This window comes from Micrasema longulum, unplaced genomic scaffold (genome assembly GCF_059751315.1).
Source record: "Micrasema longulum isolate JH-2025_06_02 unplaced genomic scaffold, ASM5975131v1 h1tg001583l, whole genome shotgun sequence".
Classification (NCBI taxonomy): Eukaryota; Metazoa; Arthropoda; class Insecta; order Trichoptera; family Brachycentridae; genus Micrasema; species Micrasema longulum.
In genome coordinates this window covers 523,861-546,382 of record NW_028278766.1, presented here as the reverse complement: position 1 = coordinate 546,382, position 22,522 = coordinate 523,861, and the positions used below count along the sequence as shown (strand labels likewise).

Below are 22,522 nucleotides of genomic sequence, written 5' to 3'. Positions count from 1 at the left end.
TAATAACACAATAGTTTAAATAAAAATTCAATAAAATAACATCACATATCACTCGTCACACGGGCTGTAAGAACTGTTTTATTTAGGTGTTTTTTAAGCATGTACATGTTTTGTATATTTTTTAGATCATTAGAAAGTGAATTGTAAAAATTTATTGCTGTATACAAACAACTGTTTCTTTTTTTGTTGGTCCTAGGTTGTTCGCAAGTTAAATTATTTGATGTTCTTGTATTTATTTTATGTATGTTGTAGTTAAAATTAAATTTAATATTTGTCTTTATTTTATTCTTTTTCATCTTAAATATCATTTTTATTTTTTCTGTGTAGATCAATTCCTCTAGATTGAGCATTTTTGTTATCCTATATAATTCTGTACTTCTAGTATATTTATTAAAATGAAATATTACTTCAAGTGCTTTATTCATTGTTCTTTGTATTGATTCTTGTATATGTTTACTACATTGCGACCATATGATTAATCCATATACAAAGTGTGGAAGTATAAAAGCATTGTACATCGTTAATTTTGTACTTTTGTCAAAGACATCTGTTTTTCTCATTATACCAATAATTGCCTAGTTTATTTATAACTGCGTTGATATGTTTTGTCCATGATATAACTGCTTTGATTTTTGAGTAATAAAATCTACATTATTGTAAGCATTCATTTTCAAAGTCAAAGTACAGTAAAACCCCAGTCTTACGTTTTTCAAGGGAGCAACAAAAAAAAGGTTAAACAGAGGAAAACGCTAAAGTGAGAAAATGAAAAACTGCAGAAAAGTTGTAAAAACCGTCAAAATTAAGGATTTTTTGTATTTACCACTAATTTCTTTAAAAATATTTTGTATTTTTCAATCAATACCACAGTGTGTTTTTTTATTGAATTAAAAAAAAAAACATGTTTAAATAATTTCATGTAGGCACTTAACCTTAAAAACACTTAAAATTTGCATAACATGCTTACAATGATTTTTTCCCTAAATATTGGGAAATTTTATTTATGTGGTATCACTTTTTTTAGTATGGCACCACAAAATTTCAACTGTCATTTACATCGCGGCAAAACTGTTTCACACTTTTATGATAACTGTTTAAACAATCTTCTTTCCACATTATGTTTATAACTTCAAATAATATTTCTTTGCCAAATTTTTGAAATTTTTGCATCGTAATTCATTGATGTAAAGACTTTCTTTCTAACCATGCGTCAACCGTATGTTACAATTTAGTAAAATCTCAAAATTAGACACTTGAACAAAATGGTCGATTACACTGCACCTACTTTGAATTTAGTTTGAGACAATAATTTACACATTTTTTTATTTACCTTGCGGCTCGGTGTCTTTTGGCAAATCGAGTGAGTTTCGAAAAAATTTCAACGTAAAACCGGGGTTATGAAAAATGTAATAAAACATTAAATATTTGAATGAGAATGTGTGAATTTTGTACTTTTGTTAAAGACATCTGTTCTTCTCATTATTCCAAATATTGGACCTAGTTTTTTTTATAATATTTGATATGTTAATAACTACTTTGATATGTTCAATTATTGTAAAATCTTTATAAAATTACGAGAAAAGAATGGAGAGTAAATAAAACAATATGTTACAAATAAAATTTATAATTAATTAAAGTATGTATTTTAATATCTATTATACTATTTGTTTGTCACCATTTAACAAGGACAGTATCGCCGTCGGTGACAGAAAAAAAATCCAATTCTTTAAGTTGATTATCCAGCTGAACCGTCATTTCCTTGGCGTTACTCTTGCTGGTGTACACGCAGTATAAACTCGGTTCTGTAGACATGGATCCCCCGGGCCTGGAATATTCCAGATTAAAAATATTTCATGGTGAAGTATTCGAGATTAAAAATGGATCATTTTGAAATATTCAAGATTGAAAATGTTTTATTGCGATTCATGATTAAAAATATTTCATTCTCTATCTATTTAATATATTTATTTATTGAGATTAAATTCAATAAATAGATTAAATAAATAAAATAAAAAATATTCCGCGTCAAAATATTTAATTGTGAAATATTCAAGATTTAAATTATTTCATTTTGAAATATTGATGATTTAAAATGTTTCGTTGTGATTCATGATTAAAAATATTTCACTGTGAAATATTCTCAAGATTAGAAATGTTTCATTGTGAAATATTCAAGATTAATAATATTTCATTGTGAAATATTCAAGATTAAATATATCACTGTGAATTATTCAAGATTTAAAATATTTTACTGTGAAATATTCAAGATTAAAAATGTTTTATTGTGATTCATAATTTTAAAATTTTCATAGTTCATACATCAGTATTCGAGATTAAATTCAATAAATAGATTAAATGAATAAAAGATTAAATTTACCGCATCAAAATATTTCATTGTGAAATATCCAAGATTTAAAAAATTTCATTGTAAAAAATTCAAGATTAAAAATATTTCATTGTGATTTCATGATTTAAAATATATATATGTATATATGATTTCATGATTAAAAATATAATATATAAATATGTATTTGAGATTAAAAATATTTCACTGGGAATATCTTATTTTTAACACAAATGATTATGACTAAAAAAATACTAAAATAATGAAATAACTTAAAGTTCTAAATGCTTGAAGGTCAAATTTTGGAAAATCTCAATAAAGAATAAAAATTAACATATCTCCCAAACACAAAACTTTAGCTAGGGAAAGTAAGATCCAATAATTAGCAAATGACCTCCTCTATGTGCCAATTTGCTATGGCGGGTTCAGTTCCAGTCACCCTGTTTATATTTTTTTAAATATAAAAACTCTTATTAGTGAATCGAGGTTCGAACTGTCAGTAGGGTCGCAGTGAGTCACACATTGCTGGAGGGAGTGATTCTATAAATTGTTGCCAACGCCCAGTTACATTCCACCGGCAACACTACTGTCTAGTCCAACTCGTCAGCGTCCACATCGCAGACCCTGGGCAATGAAATCACACTCATAACGGTGTGGTCACAGCGGATAACAAGAGGATAAAAGGTGAGTTTCTGACACCTCCGAACGAGAACCAAGCAGCTAAGGGGAGGTAATTCTAACAGAAAAATCCATCAGAAAAGGCAATGGGAAACCACTCTGGACAAGTTTTTCCCAGGAATCACTATGGCGAGTACATCCAGTAAGCAGTTGTCCTGGCTGCGGAATATAAGAGTAACGCAGGACCGAGATGCTTTCGCTGTAGTGATCGCCAACGTCGGGGGGACCTGACAAGGCTCCGCAAGAAGAAGTGATTCGAGCCTAAAAAGAAAGTTGAAGTTAGATGTGCTTACTTGCTGGCAAACAGTCTCCTGGCCAAGGAAGACAGCTTCTGGACACTCATAGTCAGGGAAGTTTCTTCTTGAAGCTCCGGCCTGTTTTGTCATCCTTCAATATAATCTCTATCAGTTTGCTGCTAATTATGTTCGTTTTAACGACGGTTTCTAACAGGTGATCTTCAGGGAGTGAGTATTCTGAAAAAATATTATATTTTATTAAATATTTTTTTTGGGCAAATGCTTTCGACTCAAGGTAAAAATCCTAAAAAGAAAATAAGTAGGGTTAAGTCCGCTGCGCGGTCCCGAGTTAAATTCCTGGGTGCGTCAGAAGTGAAATATTTATTGAATTTATTTATTGAATAGAAAAATGCAGCCAACAATGATTAAATGACATAGTAAAGAAAAACAATGACATAATAAAAAAAAACAACCTTAATTTTAAATTAATAAATGAACGAACCAACCTAATATCTTCACCACTATTAAACATATTTATATTTATTTTATTTTATTAGGGAAATCAACAGTTCTACATACATATTTTTAGTAAACAAACAGATATAGTGTATAAACTCAGAACTAATAACAGATTTCCACATAGTATACAAAGTTAGTAAAGAAAATATATATTACATATCAAATAAATACATACAATTTATACATATAAAAATGTTATTTTCAAGTACTCAATAATCAAAGATTTTTTAAATATTAATTTAAAGAACATTAAGTTACTGTAAATTGGGCGGGATAAGGACAAAAATGCCTGAAGAGAGGATAAGGAGGGGGGGGGGGGGGGGAGATGTACATATTTATTATTATAATGTCTACTAAGTTACATAATACATTTTTAGTGTAAATTTTAAATCTGACAGAGTGATGTTTGTATAATCTATATTTTTAAATTTTGTATTGTACATTGAAAAAGTCCTACGAAAAAAAGCATTTTTAACATACGATGTTTTACTTATTGGTACATGAAACAGGTGGTACCGTCTACAAATCCTGGCTGGCACATGTATTGTTATTAAACCAAGCAGCTCTGTACAGTCAACCATTCCTGTCACAATTTTGTAAAGCAGTAGTTGGTCCGCACACACTCTGCGGTATTGTAGAGAAATGATTCCATGGAAGGTGGAGGCAGTGAGAGTAGATACATAAGAAATACCGGTTTTGTATTTAAGGTACTTTATAAATTTGTTTTGAATATTTTCTATTCTACTTATATATGTGGCATACTGGGGATTCCATATCTGAGAGGCGTATTCCAAATGGCTCCTGACAAATGTATAATATAATGAAATAAGGGCCTTTGGATTATCAAAGTGTTTAATAGAAGAATAATCTTCACTGTGTCTCTTTATGTACACGCTTGTATGATGCGTTTATAATAGATAAATCATTTTACAATTGCATTTATATTTTTCGAAATTCTTAAAATTTTTTAAATAGAATACTAGACTTCTATATTCCCTTCTCTAAAATGTTCTTCATCTCTGTTGTAACATATGTTATAACTCTGTATATAACTCTGTTCATAATGTTAATAACAATAATATTTTTTTAATACGTTTCTTATACAAAATGACGGAGTGCTCATTTTCGGGAGACGACTTACTGTCAACTAGTTGTCTAAATCTGGAATGTTGTAAAAGGAATTCTGTTTGGTCTTTATTTTCTTTGTCCAAAGTCTTCCACTCCTTGCCGTGTTTCTTCAGGTAATCATATTCTGCCCCTCTCCGGGCATCTTTGGCTAACTCCGATCCATTCAATTCCTAAAAAAAAGGCACAAAGATACACAAAAAAGATACATATAGTAGTATTCTTCAAAAGAAATTTATAAGGAGCCTGGAATATCGTTTTGGTAACATTGAAAATGATTACGGCGCATCTTTGATCAATTTTAATATAGAATCACTACAAAAAAGGCGCCTTAGATATGATTTAATTTTTCTTTTCAAAATTCTCAATAACATAGTTGATTCGCCGTATCTTTTACAAAATATTGGTTTCCGTTGTCCTCTTCGCTATACTAGATTAAATTCCCTTTTTTATGTACCAACTTGTAAAAACAATTATACCTCGAATTCATTCATTAGACGTACCTGTAGAAATTATAACGGACTCAGTATTGATGCAGACATTTTTAATTGCACGTTGCATTTGTACAGAAAATTTCTTCATGGGGTCGATTATTTGGGATAGTTGCTGAATGTACATCTTGAGTGGTTTATGCTATGTATATATGCCACATGTAATGTATATGTTTGTGTATGTTTTATATGTGCGTTCATGTGTGTGCGTGGATGGCTCGGAGTGTACATTCGGTATTTTTATTTATTTTAATTTATTACCTCCATGGAAAACGCAAATGTCAACAATTATCCTTTTCTCACTTAAAATTCTTATTTATTTTTTATTTTTTGTCACATTTAATGTTTATATCTTTTTAATTTATGAAAACTTAATTGGTCTTTTTATGTTAAAAAAATGTTGTTTTTAGTACTTATTTTGTATGACTGTATGTTTTCTAAATAAAATAAATAAATAAATGTAAAACAATAATATGTTCACAGATAAATTACTGTTCTTGCATTCTTGTTTTTATGTAATGCAGGAGAAATTAAAAATATACAAATTCTTCAAAATAAGGCAATGAGGATTATACTCAAAAGAAATATATATTCTAATTTAGAAAGAATGCACAAAGAAATTAGCTCGCTCACGGTAAAGCAGCAAATTAAATATAATGTGGCAATTTTTACACATAAAATAATTAAGGGGATGAATAAAATAAAAACAATAATAAAATTAACCAACGATGTAATACATATGAAACAAGGGGTAAAAAAAAGATAAGATTACCAATGAGGAAAAAAACAGAATCTCAAAACTCATTGTACAAGGGATTGAAGCTGTACAATGAAACAGTACAGTTACCTGAAGAAATAAACGAAATAGAAAAAATCGAAATGTTTAAAAATAATTTGAAAAAATATGTAATTGAGAATTTTTTTCTTATTAAAGGTTTATATAACGTAAATAAATAAATATAAACATCATCAAAAATTAACACATAAAAAGAACAGAGACAAACATTTGATTTGCTTAAACCAACTTAAATATTTGAAAGTCCTCAAGGTGTTTCCTACTCAAATCCTTCCGCCAAGGAAAATAAAGTCCCGCACGCCTCTCTCGAAACTAGGTTTCGTCCTCGAGAGCTTAATACGCTCATGTTAAAAATAACAATGAACGATAATTGTAAATCTTAATTGTTGGAATAATTAATTATACCTTCAAGTTTCCTATCCTAGCCACGATAAATTGTGAGCAAGTATCGTAATCTTCACCATCCAGAAGGGGATTCTTCAGGAAATAGAGTTTTTGAAGATCTGACAATTTTTCCAATTCGCTGACAGACCTCCACTGAAAAAACAAACAGTATGTTTATAGGATAAAACTCACTAGAGCCCGCACAGGGCACCGCAGATTGCACAAATACCTCGCTAGAATAAACCTTTCCCAAACTTCTAGATGTAGGTTCTGCAGTGCAGATGAGGAAACATCTATACTTTAAGCTTTACATCATAAAAGAAGCCTCATCCTCGGGGGCCAACTGGTTAAACCTGAGGATGTTAAAGAGCTCGCTCCCTACCAAATAGCCTGATACTTTACTGATGCGCCGTTCTGTTCGATAACTTGTTGCCAACGAGAATCCAACTTCATAATGCCCCTTCCGTAGAAGCCCTTGTCCCTATAGGAAGTTCTTATGCATCCACCCTATAGTCCGGACCTGGCATCGAGTGACTACCTGTTCCTGTCTATGGCCAACGCTCTCGGGGGTACAAATTTGGCCTCAATAGAGGCCTGTGAAAATTGATTGTCGGAGATTTTGCCAATAGGGACAAGGGTTTCTACGAGAGGGGCATTATGAAGTTGGGTTCTCGTTGGTAACAGGTTATCGAACAGAACAGCGCGTACGGACGAGACAAAATACTTCGTTTGCTGTTAATTTGCATAGTTCAAACTATGCCAATTACTCACCTATTCCACGGCTTCACATGTTAGCAAACAAATATGGAAACTTGGATATATAAATTTCATTTATCTTTATACAAATTAAAATCATTACTTTTTAATCACTTCTTTTCTAAATTATAAAAATATAATAAGTGTTATACTTGTTTAACTGTTTATACTAAGATACATCGCCTCTGTACTTTATTTATTACAATATTTTAGTTTGTCCAAATGTTCAAAGACAAAAGACTGGATTTCACCCTTTGAAGAATCGAAGAAATGTGGTTGTTCAAACATAGGCAGAATGGTGAGTGTTACACAGTGTGTAAAGGGGCCACTTAAACCAGCCAATGACAGGTCATAGGCCCTGTAAATGCCTTGACTTACATATTCCCTTATTTAAGGTATTCTCCATCCCTGTTGAAATTTATTAACATTTATTTATTGTTAATTTTCTGCATATCTATGTTGTAATTTCTTATTTAATTTTTCTTTATTATTTCCTTATTTTCTGCTAATTTTATACCAGTGGCGAGCGGTGAGTTTTTAAATTGGTAAGCTATGAAAATTCTGATAAAATGTCCATAGCGGTAGTATGGCATATAAAAAACAAGTCTATTTTATATTTAATAAATAATTCCTAACAAATGGCTCCAGCGGCTAATAGTTTCAGTAAATTTCAAAATTCAGTATTTTCTAATGTAGCACAAACATTTGATTTGAAAAATACAATTTAAAAAAACAAAATTGCAAAAAAAAATTGGAACCCCTGTGGACTCGAACCCCCGCCTTCATTATTAGAAAGCAACGACCCAACCGCGCAGCTATTTCGCGTTTTGGGCAAAGTGTCGAAAAAGTAATTAATAAACTGAATAATTCATTAGCGCACCAGTGCATCTTTGGTTAAGTCAGACTATTATAACTTGTCTTGAAATAAAACACTATTTCTTAATAAATGATAATAATTAAATAATTTTAAAGTATTCCTTACCGAGTACGATAGTTCACCAAACAAAACATAAATTATGTTTTAAGAATCATTGTTTCATCGACTTTTATATCACATTATTATTCACAAAACGACATAAGTTATACATTATAATATAATTCTTCATATATATTTTTTTAATCACTATACACTAGTAACGTTTTTATCATAACTCTAACTAAATTTTAAAAGTTTAAATGGATACTGAAGAATAACCTACAATACTCAAATGTCATCGTATGCACAAAAACAAATTACATTAAAAAAACAATTAGCGAATCTTTGTTTTTTTTAAAACCCACTAAAGGATTTATTCTATATTATGGATTGAAATACCAATTCGTTTCGATTAAAATATCAATATAATAATTTATTTTAAAGCAAATTTACTTTCAAACCACCGAAACATAAGTATGATCAATTACTGTCAATTACTTACTTATTATTGTAACTTTCGTGTTAAGACATACAAAATATATTCGTTATCTCTTTCTCACACATAACGAGTGCGTATATTGTCACCTCCCTTAGACTGTCGTAAGTCAAATTGATGTATTTTAAAGAATACTAGCCCTTATGAACAAGTATTGAAAGACTAAATTGCATTAATGAAAGCTGCAAGATTTTACTGTAATCGCAAGTGTAATTATTCTAACGAGATTCTAAAGTTTTAGGTTAAAGACGTATTTGAATTAGTGATTTTAAAGTGAGCAGAGTAATCTCGTTTAATCCAGTAGTAATAATTTTGGCCAATAGAGGCGCAACTGGTCGCTGTATGGAATAAAGGAATATGATATAAATTTACTTACCCAAGAAAAGTAATATATTTTTTTGGTGATGTGTTTTTTCCTAATAATACTACAGTATTATAAAACATTTTCTACGATGTCAAAAAAATATGGTAAGCTGCGTGTAATCGATTATAAGGAGCATTCGCCCCTGCTGTGTACAGCTGTTTTGTTTCATTATAATTGTTTTTCAATATTATTTTATACTTTGTCAAAGGCGTAAGCCGTTAAAATAAATAAATATTTGACATAAAACACATGATTGTAACATTTTTTATAAAGCATTGAAATAAAGCGAAAAATACAAAATTACTTTTTCCCTAACCAGGTATATTAATAATATTTCATACTTACATCATTAATTAAATTACTTTTGATGTTCAAGACACTGAGTTTTGGAAAATTTTCAGTCTTTTCTCCTTGACACCGGTCGTCGAATCTAATTTCCTTCAGTTGGCACTCGTTCAAACTTAGCTGAGTTAGATTCTTCATACATCCCAGTTTCAAAATCTCTTTCCAACTCGCTACTAAATTCCCATCAAGAACTAGTTCCGTCAAGGCATTGAGACTGGAATTAAGACGCGGCGTCACCGTGTGGGAAATTTTGTTGTAGGTGAGGATCAGAATTTCCAAGCGCGGCAACATTGAAGATATCTTCTCGACGTGTTGCCATTCTAAATCGCAGCGGGCGAGCACGATGTTTTTTAATTTTGGAAAATACGGGGCAAACTGTTCAGCTTCCTGGTCCGAATTGGGAAGGGATATTCGATTTTTACTGCAAAAAAAAAACAATGAAATAATTCGTTTCCTTGCAATACGAGGATCTAAAAAGAGGCCACAAGACATCCAAAACAGATCGGTGGATCCGTGTGAGTGGATAAGGCTTTTGACACTGCCATTTTTTTTCATTAAAACGCAATTTAAAAAAAATAATAATAAGAGAAATCTTAACATAATTCATTCAATGTCTCCACAAAAATTGAGACTTACTAACTAACTAAACTAACCATCACGCCATTTCCCCAGAGGGGTAGGCAGAGAGGGTAGAACGCCACACCACTCTGTCCTGGCACACTTCCTTTGCTTCCTTCATATTCATACATCTTCTCATGCACGCACGTCGATTATTCCGACTTTTCACATGACCACTTTCAAGAATTTGTTGTACTTGATCATGCCATGTCTTTCTCGGCCTTCCTCGACTTCTACAACCAGACACATTCGCATCATAAATCTTTTTAGCTGTTCTTTCATCATTCATTCGCTCCACATGACCGAACCATCGCAAAAGACCTTTCTTAATTTTGTCGATAATGCTTAACTCAGCCTTGCATTCTGCTCTAATTTCGACATTAGGGCACCTATCATACATAGACTTACCTTAGGTCCAATATCTCTAGATGGTGAAGCTGAGATGCCACGTCGGCGACCATTCTCCAATCTGCCACCAGATTCCTCGAGATGTCCAGGCTGCGGAGTGAGGGACACAAGCTGACCAGGTCTCCCGCTGACCAGACATTCATGTCGGAGACGCTTGCTTCTATTAACATATCCAGGGTACTGGAATTAAGAAATATTTTTAATATAAAAATTTTATTTGAAGTACAAACATAAAACCACTTTGTTTTTAAGCACTTTTTTTTTCTACCGACCGGTTTCAAGTCTCGAAATTTCAAGACTTGATCTCCGAGTCTCGTCTTATCATCTATCACTGGCAGCTCCTGACCAAAACCCTTGGCAGAGCATTTCTTTACATTTTGTCAACTATTTTCCCTCTTTTAAAAAACATACTATCCTGGATTCAAATTAAAGATTTTTTTTCTTCCTATAATATGTTTTATTGTCCTTTAATAATAAGGAATATATTTATATTTCTATTTTTAATTATTAAAAAATAAAAAAGTACCTCCTAATCTTTTACAGAATACATTTTCTTATATTATATAAATATATTATGCCTGCTTATTTGTTTTAGGAGCAAAAATATTCATAAACATTTTTTGTATACCCACGTGGACAGGCCATGCCTTTGAAGGATTTTTCGTTTACTACTTATACTGAAGCATTTCATTGCTATGTAATTATTCTTTATTTGAATACTATGTTTTACCTCTTATGTATTGGGTTGGGGAAAAAGTAATTTTGAATTTTTCGCTTTATTTCAATGCTTTATAAAAAGTGTTACAATCATCGTATTTAAGTCAAATATGCGCCGTTCTGTTCGATAACTTGTTGCCAACAACAATCCAACTTCATAATGCCCCTCTCGTAGAAGCCCTTGTCCCTATTGGCAAAAAACTCGGACAATCAATTTTCACAGGCCTCTATTGAGGCCAAATTTGTACCCCCAAGCGCGTTGGCCATAGACAGGAACAGGTGGTAGTCACTCGGTGCCGGGTCCAGACTATAGGGTGGATGCATTCTTACGCATCATTCATATCATTCTTATGGAAGTTCTTACTTCCCATCCGAGCTCACGGAACTTCTGGCGCGTCATCAAAGATGTGTGCGGCCTGGCGTTGTCCTGATGAAACACAATTTCTCTCCTATTCACCGATGCTGACCGCTTCTGTTCGATCGCCAGCTTCAAACGGTCAAGTTGTCCATAGTAGAGGGCAGAATTGAGCGTTCGACCATAGGGGAGCAGCTCATAGGAGAGTATTCCCTGCCAATCCCACCAAACACACAGCAACACCTTCCTAGCTGTCAGTCCTGGCTTGGCCACGGTCTGGGCCGCTTCGTTGGCTTGCGACCACGATCTCTGTCGCTTGACATTGTCGTAAGTGACCCACTTTTCATCACCAGTCACCATCCGCTTCAGAAATGGGTCGATTTTGTTGCAATTCAGCAGCGATTCGCAGATGGAAATTCGGTCCATGAGGTTTTTTTGTGTCAGCTCGTGTGGCATCCAAACATCGAGATTGTTTTTTGATCCAGCCTTCTGCAAATGATTCAAAACGGTTTTATGATTGATATTCAGCTTCTGAGCGATGCTAGGACTGCTAACATGACCGTCTATCTCGATACTTTCCATGGTTTAATCGTCATTTTCGACGACAGGCCTGCCAGAGCGTGGTGCATCATTCACCTCCACTACACCAGAACGAAATCGCTCGAACCATTGTTGTGCAGCACGAACCGAAAGAGTATCGGCTCCGTATACATCGCAAATTTTTTTGGTAGCTTTTGATGCGTTTTTCCCTTTCAGGTAGTAAAAGTGTCAAATATGGCGAATTTCTTCCTTTGAGACCTCCATATTCGACGCACGATAGTTCACGACTGAACTGACCAAGCGCAATACTGTCAAAGAAGCGTTTGTAAAATACACTCACACCTTTACAACTCCGTATCATATGATCCATTGTGACCAATAATGAACGAGATATACTTAGTTGAAAAAAAAGGGCGCGAAATACGAAATTACTTTTTCCCCAAACTGATATATTGTGAAAAAACAAAAAATTATAATAATATTTCAGAAATAGAGGAAGACCGAAAAAGACATGGCACGATCAAATCCAAAATACTTGAAGATGGACATGTTAAAAGTCGGAATACTCGGCGCGCGTGCACGAGAAGACGCATGAATGTAGAGGAAGCGAGATCTGTATGCAAAGATAGTGATGTGGCGTTCTATCCTCTCTGCCTACCCTTACGGTGAAACGTCGTGATGGTTTATTTTGTTTTCACAAGTATAATGTTGCAATGAATCCCCGTTTCTCCGTATTTTAGTATCAATTTATTAGTATTTATTCCTTTGAAATATAACAAGTTAGTGCTGCATACACCCAAAATAAATTATTACTAATTTATTTCCACATATTTATACTAGGCAGTGCACTGCACTTATGAACGTTCTAAGGAGCCGCCTCTGGCTGAAAGCTTACCTTTGTTTTTTGTGAATCGAGTCGAATCCTACCATTTCAATGAAGGCCACCTTTAATTGTTTTTTCCAGTCATCGATGACAGCTTTACACAAAGCAGAAGTACTCTCATCCTAGAATATAAAAATCCTTTTTAATATGTTGTCATCTGTATTACAAAATGAAAAACAGTCAAAGTGTATTTATTTATTTGACACTTTATATACATATACAATATATATACATATAAGGGCGGGCATATTACCTTAAGGCAATTTCTTCCTACTTATTATTATGGATAACTTATATAGCGCCATTTTAGTAATAAAATGCCTCAAGGGCGCTTTACATGGTGATTCTATTGTTAAATTAATTTAATTGAAGCTTTTAAATTTGTAATTTAATTAAAACAATTTATTTTGTTGTCACGTGCTACGGATTTATTCAAATGATTTAGAGAACAAGTGGGTTTTAAGTTTTTTCCGAAACATCACTTCACTTTCACAGCCTCGCACCTCTGCTGGGAGAGCATTCCATGCCATAGGGCCTGCGACCGCAAATGCGCGTTCACTAAATTTAGTGCGCTGTTTGCGTAGAGGTATAATAACTTTTCCTCTCGCCGTAGACGTAGCTGATCTAAGCGTGAGACGCCTGTCAGCTAGTTCATCTGGAATGCATAGTTCCCTTAGATATTCCGGAGCAGAGTTGTGCAGTGACTTATACACCTACCTACCCAAACCGTTCAGTTTGAGAAAATTATAAATACATGGACATATTGAATCTTACAATTATATTCAAAAATTAAAAACAGAGGTAAAAGCACTACTAAAATCAAGTAGGACCAAAAGCGTTAGACGTTTATCATTCATCGCTTGTCTAATATCGTCTGTTACGGACGTCAAACGGAAAGTGGCCCTTGTAGGGACCGCCCCTGCGCTATATTAAAATGTTTAGACTTAGGGATCTCGGTATGTGTTAGAAATGAGCTGCCCCTCCAATAAAGACTAGTATTTGTCACTTTCGGGGGTGGCCTTTTCCATACCGAGACGTTTAGAATAGGCATTTAGTTATAAATTAGTTTTAAGTATATTTGTGAATGTGCATCGTTTCGCGCTGCGTTGCCGCCGCAAGAATGCCGTGAGAGCTGGAGGGGGTAGTGCCTATATACGTGGAGGGAGGGAGACAGATGGAGCGGGCGTGCGGCCTTCTCTATCGCTCTCTCTCTCTCCGCGCGGCATACGACGGCTAGACCCGCTCGGCGGGGTGAATGGTGGGGCACGTAGCGCGAACGGTATATAACGTGTACAAATGAAAATAAATGACACTTCTTCTCTGACGTTTGGCTTTTACTCATCTCTACTCGCTTCTCCCCGACCCGGCTTTCTACTCGATTCTACTTCACTTCGCTTGACACCTTCGCTTCACCCTGGACTTGGATTTTGGACTTCTCTCCCTACGGATTCCTGACCACGGCAAACCGGCAACTTCAACCTGAAGTAAGAGGCTCTTCTGAGGACATCTCCGCCCCTGACGAGTTAGACAAGATCGCCTAGCCTCCGCTGCCTTACAACCAGTGGATCGGGACGTGTGAGTTAGTGACTGCAGCGGAACCACAACACGACGCCGGTAGCGCGTTAGCTACATCGTCAGTTATTTTAACTAAGACGGTAGTAGTGCTGTGTCCAGCCCGAAAACCAGATTGCAGAGGATCAAGTTGATTATGGAGTGTCAGAAAACAGTTAATTTGTGTGTAAGCTATTCCTTCAATAACTTTGGAAAAGATAGGCAAAATGGAGATTGGTCTATAATCTTTTTTGGATGCCGGGGAGCCATTTTTAGGAAGTGGAATAACGAAATCCGATTTCCATTGGGTTGGAAAGTAACCAGATGTGAGGGAAAAGTTAATAATATGAGTAATAATAGATAAAGTAAAAGGCAAAGTCATGTGAATTATCGACAAACTTAATTCATCGCTGCCGAAGGATTTAGTTTTGATAGAAAGCAGAATGCGCGATACTTCTGATTCATCGACAACGGAGAAACTAAATTGAGAGACATTGGAATTTTGTGTGTTGTTCATATCATGTAACAAAGAACATTGGTTATGACGAATGCGGAAATAGCGAGATATCAGATATAATGAAGGAAACATTAGTTGACATTTTAGTTTGTAGTTTTCTCCATACATTTACTCACTTTTATTTATTTATTTATTATTTATACGGCCTAAGCCAATTACAACAGTTACATGAAGAAACATAAATGCAAGAAACTGAACAAAAAGAACATAAAACCGTGTAGCAAGACAAACAAGGGCAAAACCATGCCAATCCAACTTCATCCCACACTATTTAGTCGCAAAGAGATCTACGAAAAGCTGGAATTTTTTTAATTTTTCCGTTTCTTAATTTTATCTTAAGTAAATATTAAGCTATGTTTGATTATGTCCAAATGCTTGCAGACTGACTGGATTTCCTCCCTAGGGAGTTATTCATATTTAAATTTGTTTCAACAGAGACGGTAAACATTTTTGAGAAGGGAATATTCAATAATTCAGCCGGATGAATCTTACCCACGTGATTGCCAGTTTGTAGAGCGTTAATTTAATTATATAATATGGTCTCCTAATTAAAATATTCATATAACGCGGATGAAATCGGTGCAATGTAAATTTTTAAAATCGTTAATATTTAGAATCGGATTGAATACTTTCATAATCAACTATTATGATCATCTACAGTACTTTCATATCTTTAGAATTCAGAGGGATTTTGGCTGGTTCAATATTCTTGCAGAAATTAATATCCAACTGTATATTTATTATATAAATAAAAGACGAGTGATACTTTAATCCACAAATTTGGAATATCCAGTGACCGGTTTCATCGCTTTCGCGACATCTTCGAGACTGGTATCTTTATTAAAGAGTTCAATGTATTTATACAAAACAGAGGTAAGGATAGATAATTCAAAGTTACATGAAAGTAAATTAACTAGATGCCCATGATATCCTTGCTCAGATAAACCCTAATGTACCTCGCCGTGACTTGCGTACCAATCCTGTCTTTGCTGTGGGAAATTATAAAACCAACATCGGAATATTTTCTCCTCTGCCGAGGATCCTCAGAACAATCTCACTAAACGGTAATGTCGATGTGTTCCTACAGCAACGGCAGGCATTTAAGAAGCAAGCGGTGTTGTCTCTCCTGACTCGCGATGTCACACTTGCCATTTCCGCCTAGATTATGCTATATACATACCATTTGTGAATTATACACTTTGTTAATTTAAATAGATTTTAAGAATGTTAAGATTAAGTTTTACTCATTAATGCCAATCTATTAGGACCAACTTAAGCCTGTTGATTGGCTTAAATAAAAAATAAAATAATTTAAAAAATTTAAACAAAAAAATAATAAAATTACAAAACTGCATCATTTAGTCAAATCCACATATTTTCAAGTTAACGTTTTTTGCCAATATACCCACGATATGTTCATCCAAGACATTGAACACTCTCGGGGACACTAAAGAGAAATTCCTCTGAGCAAACGTCGTATGTGTTTTTGGAAATAAATCATTCAAATCTCGTACGAGCATTCTGCTGGGATCTACTCATGTAGCCGCAGGACCATCAATGAATAGAAAGCAGATAGCTGCTAAACTGCCAATATGTACAGAAAAATAGATCCATATTATCTGCAAGCGAATTGCCCTATTAATGGGTGAATTCTGACTTGCATTAGTGTGCGAGCTTCTGGGTGTGTAAAACAGTGCATGAGATCTGGCTCTAGTATAATTATTGGGAACATACAAACTGATCTCTTTCAGTATATTTGGATTATATATACTTCCAGAAATCAGCTTATAGAAATGTTTCCTGAGAAAAAATTGATGACGAGATTCGAGGGTGTTGTAATTCAGCATCCGTGCTAGAAATAATGATGGATACAAGAATGGATAGTTATTATTTTCTTTGAGATATAAGTATGGCAAAAATGGATTTTGATCCTTCTCTATATCGAGGATGTGTTTTGATTCAGAGGGGTACCAAATGATGGAACAGTATTTTAGTACGATGCGGACTATCGTCCTTAAAATATAGTTTAATTAAAATGACAGCTGCCAAACTAATATCACTAGTAATGAGAATTACTGATTACTGACCATGTAACGATCAAATCGATTTTATCAGTTTTTCATGCAAACATGGAACTCTGTTTCCGAAAATTGATATAAAAACGCAAAAACAAGCCTAATATAGTGAGTTTAAGACAATTATTTACTAAAAAAAGCGACATTAAATACTTTTTTTCATGAACAATAAATGAATGATTTTTTTATTCGATCAATTTACATTGATCAATTTGTCCCATGAATGACGTAATCTTGTAAGAACGTCGTTATTTATTAGGTTTATTTTAGTTTTAAAGCTGATTTCATATATTTATGTTGATTTATATGTCGAGCATTGTATTAAATAAATAAATTAACATGCCAGATACTAATGATTTCTCATCTGTCAATAAAAATCACCCCTTGACGTTACTACAAAGTTATGTCGTCACTTTTGCTGACAACTGTAATTCTAATCAAGCTTTATTTTAAGGACTTTAGTGTATCGTACAATGTGCGAATTGCGGTAGTATTATTGAAATATCTAGATTCTAAGTCATCGGCTATCACAAGTTATTCAAAGTAAATGATACTTTATAATTATAATTTGTTGATTGAAACTGCGTAATACTACCTCTTTCTCGAAGTAATGTTTCCTAATTGCATCGGCACAGGTGACAGACGGGGCGATTTTGTTCGGGCGTACAAAGGATCCCGAAGTCATTTTACTAGCTTCGAAATATTGCACGCCATTCACGGAGCCGTCGTGCTTCCCTCTGTCGGCGTCGTCCCAGTCAACGCCGTACCACAATCCACTGTACCCAGCTACTTCCCCGATGTATTTTACGGTTCCAATCGAGTTAATACACCTTATGCGACTTCCCACGCTTATATCTCTGCGTTCACCGTTCTCTATCGGCGTCTCCATGTTTTCATTGTAGAGATTATTCACGAAGTGCGCCGGCAGGACGCCCACCATAGTAATTGTGCGATATTTCTCGAGAAAACTGCCGGGAAAACAAAAGAAAAACGACTGGAATTCAAAACATGTCGCCCGACGGACAATTTGACAGATGCCAAAACAAGTTGGCGGCACAAAAGAAACGTCATTACAGTCTGGGAAACTGCGAAAAGGAAAATGAGTCATCTTCAACGTTACCATTTCGCAAAATAAATTATTTAGCAGGGAAAAAAAATATTTTTATTAAATCGAGACTGTGCTAAAAAAAATAAATGGAAGCGGTGATGTAACGTCGTCATGCATTAAATAAAATATGGATAATTTGAAATACACATTTTGAAGCCATTTTCTATAAAAAGTAAAAAGCTTGTGCCAGAAAAACGGTATTCAAATCGAAGTAAAATATGGTTCGACTCTAGTTCGTGAGTCCATAACACTGTCATGTGACCACAGCCTGGTTTCTTATTGTTGTTGGCAATGATTTTTTCTTTATTTTTGCTTTTGTTGGCTACCAATGTTAAAAAATACAATGCAGTAAGATGTGATGAATGTTATATCATGAAAAATATGATCACTATCCTGTGTACAATGTGTAGTGCATAGATAACTGCATTGGTCATATTTTCATTTAGAAATAAATATTTGCGCTCTTATGATTTACAAAAATATTTCAACTTTGGGACCATTTTCCGTGTTAGAAAAGGGGGAACAAATTGCCGTTACAGTTACCATATGGCAGGCATTTGTTGCATTTAACAGGCATTTTATGGTCCAGATAAGCGTGCAGGCAACTTTTTGACACAGTAAGCAGCAACCCCTTACTAATAATGAATCTAGAGACTGGAAATGTTGGTCACCCCCACCCACCGTTTACGGCATTTGGGTGGAGGATAGTGAATTTACCGATTTATTTTTCAGAATCTACCGCAGTTTTACCTAAGACAGGTATTTTTCTGAAAAATCAGGCATTTTAGGCACCCTGTATAGGCATTCCTTCATTTTACAGTGGGGTTCAAAACTCGGACCATTTGATCCGGGACCCATGATACTACCCACGGGACCACAACCCACCTCAATTGCGTAGTATTTTAATAATTTATTACATAAAGACATGATTAGTCTTACGCTTCAAATCCAATCCATAGTCAGTAACATGTAAAAGTGATAACTTACGCCCATTTCAATAATACTTTTTCTACTGACCTTATAAGGAATTGAATCCAAGGCCTCAGGCATGGTAGGCCAAAACTTTTACTAAACCATGAAGTGAACATATCTTCTCTCGAGTTCAATTTTTTGGTCAAGTCAAAAACATCTCGGTTTCTCTTGTTCAATTTCATACACAGAACTATAATATTTTTTTTACACGTGCAATATATTTTTCTAAACCAGATTTTCAGGCAGATATTTGAGTATTAGAAGCATAATTAGAAATCTCCCAATTCTCTATTTAAAGTTTTTCGCTTATATCTCAGTAACTCCTTCAATGGAGATTTCTAAGTTTCATCATCATTCCCTTCCCACACTGGTGCATAGGGCACTGCATTGGTGCACCAACCGTAGTGCAACTTAATCATTTTCGTTACGTGAATGTAAGATGATCAGTCTTACGCTTCAGGTACCAGTCCAGGGACTATGAAACATTCTAGTGTGAAAACACCCTTTTAAATAAATATTTCATATCAACCATGTCGGGAATGGAACCCGATACCTTTTGAATGGTAGGCAAACGCACTGACCATTTCACCACAAGGCCGACAAGATTCAGCCGATTTCTAAATTTACCTACTTCTAATACCCTTTTTTCACATATCTGGTAAAAAACTTACTGCCTGAATTATTATTAGAGCATGATTGGTGAATACGCCAACCACTATACTAGGAGGCAATTTTATATTCGCTCGATTTCCTTTCTTAGGATTTGTATAAGCTAATAACCATCGAGCGGGAAACGCTTCTCCCTGGTTCTGATTCTGGTTCTTTTCACAGACATATATGTACTATTCATTTGTCTGGACCCGGAGGGTTCGATTTCTAGCAAAGTCAATGTAAGTTGTAATAGTTTCATAAATTAACAAAATAAATTTATAAAAACTGTTTCAAAAATAATTCGCTGTTTTGGACAAATTTATTTTTATGGAGATTTACGTAATATTTATGGCAACAATATTCTGACAGCCACATTAAAATAGTTCCGCGTTATTCCGCTAGATGTACTCAGTAGCATGTTTCAAAAGGAGCTGCTTCGAGGTGATTGGTCGCTTTCAGGGTTGGTCGTGGAGCCCTTTCTAGTTTTTGTTTGAAGGCGATTCGGATACGGTCGCCCTCTCGCTCGCACTCCATGCGATCTGTATACCGCCGAGAATCGAGACAATGTGAGTGATACAAACATGGCGGACTTCAGTTTTGGACTGTACGTCTAGCGTGATGTGATAGTTCTCAGCGAGTGAGGGAAGTTTCTACCTGTGATGAATGGTGCATGGTGCTATAAGTGATCAAGACTTTTCTCAAATGTGTGATAGTGTTTCCCGATCGGCGTGATCTGCAGGAAAACCGCCGCCAGGACACCAAGATGAGGTAAGTCCGAGGGTTGCTCCGAGTGCGGAGCTTTTCGCCGACAAAACAAATAAATAAAAGCTATTCTCGCCGATTTGGGAAGAATTATTTATAGAAGTCTACGCGAGATGCTCCTGCGGACCGACTGGCAGTGTTTATATGCAACGATGCATTCTTCAAACAGCCGTTTTTTATATCGCAGTTGTACACCGCGACTGTCAGTCTGGAATGCTTATCTTGTGTACTAATTAAAATGAATATGCCAGGCTGTAATTGTAAATTAATTACTCGTTTGTGTCGCGCCGCTTTTGACAATAAACAGCAACCACACGGCTGTGATGAGTTCTAAATAAAAGTGTCCCAAGTGGCGAGTGGCGAGTCCCTCGTGTCAGTATTGATTTTTTGGTTCAGCCACCCTTCGGCGACTCGACTCGAGCTTTTATCAAACCGCTTCCTGGATTCGAGGAGTTCCGAGTCCCGCATAGAATTCTAATGTTATCTGCGGGTTTTTATGCGAGGCGCGAGGCTCTTCAGCGCGAGGCGATCGTGGAGTTTCTCATTAATGTTTTACTTCCGCAAGCGGTTTCGGCTGTCATTCGCCGCCCACTCGATGTTTTTGTATATTATGATAAACAGCCACACGAACGATTTACTATGCAACGCCAGTTGTGTGCGAGGATCTACCCAATTATGCAATATTAAGACACCGGATAGAGGAAACGTTTCGTTACTCATTTACAATATTCCGTACGAGAATACAACATAAAATAAACAAAAAATTGTTTACAATGGCGCTCCAGCGCATTGAGTATTCGTTCGTACGTCCGACAGCGCTGCTAAACTACAACGTAAACCTAATTTCCTTTGTTTTAATTTATCACTTTATTTCTTTAATAGGTCAGAATATCCGATGTTTAATCGTTAATTAAAATATACCAACAAGTTTGACTGCGCAACTGATAAATTATCATTGTTCATTTTTGTGCTACAATTAAAATAACACCTTGAACGAAATTTGATACAATGAGTTAATTTTTTTCCGCTTTTGACGTTCTCTTGTTTTTTGGCTGCGTTCAATTTTCAGTTTCATATTTAGTAGGTACCTACCTACGTAAATTGGATAATTTTGTACCGAAAAAAATATTTTCTGTAATTTTGCAAACTCAATAATTGAAGTGTAGAAATACGAATCTGTTTAAAAATTACGAAATATTCGTCGTAAGTCGATTTCTTCATTGTCTAGGTAGAGATAGTTATACTGCTAACTTAGCTGGTTACTTAGGTATTGTAAGATAACATGACTCAACTATTTTCGTGTACGAATGGTAAAGGTCTTTAATTTTTTAGTGATATAATGGAGATAGTAATCATTTATCAGTATTAACGTATTGCAACAGAGAAAGATAACATTTTAGAGAATAGATTATGTAATTTACAGGGCTCATAACCTGTCATTGGCTGATTTACGTATCAACTTTTACTTCACAAAAATCAACAAATGTTACCAGTGTGTAAATGCTTAAACTTCCATATTCTTTTCTCTGAAATGTTTTACATCTCCAGTCCTTGTCTACAAGCATTTGGGCAAACTTAAAATATTGTCGATAAAACCAGGGTCCGTATTTTAATGGGAATAAAATGAAAGAAGTAAAACGTTACATTTATAATTCTTCTTTATGTAGAACTGATTAAAAACACCGTTCCTGTTATTATTTTTTTAAATTTATATATGTTATATTAACATATTACAACAGTAATGAAGAACATTTAAGATAATGTAATATAGAAGTCTAGGCATCTACAGGGCTTATGACATGTCAATGGCTGATTTAAGTGGCCACTTTACACACTGTGTAACATTCACCATTCTGCCTATATTTGAACATCTATATTCATTCATCTGTTGTTGTTTGTGAAGTTAAAGAGCTGAAAC

General features: G+C 34.6%; 1 protein-coding gene across 1 annotated transcript; it reads right to left on the bottom strand.

The window, feature by feature from the left end:
• Positions 1-1,668: 1,668 nt before the first annotated feature.
• On the bottom strand, positions 1,669-18,185 carry Tbce (Tubulin-binding cofactor E). Its single transcript, XM_088236609.1, is given in 9 exon segments — positions 1,669-1,822; positions 3,313-3,367; positions 3,370-3,492; positions 4,916-5,072; positions 6,592-6,723; positions 9,448-9,868; positions 10,474-10,653; positions 12,981-13,090; positions 17,707-18,185. Coding segments are annotated over 9 exon segments (1,677 nt in total). The 5' UTR covers positions 18,052-18,185.
• Between the last annotated feature and the right edge of the window lie 4,337 nt (positions 18,186-22,522).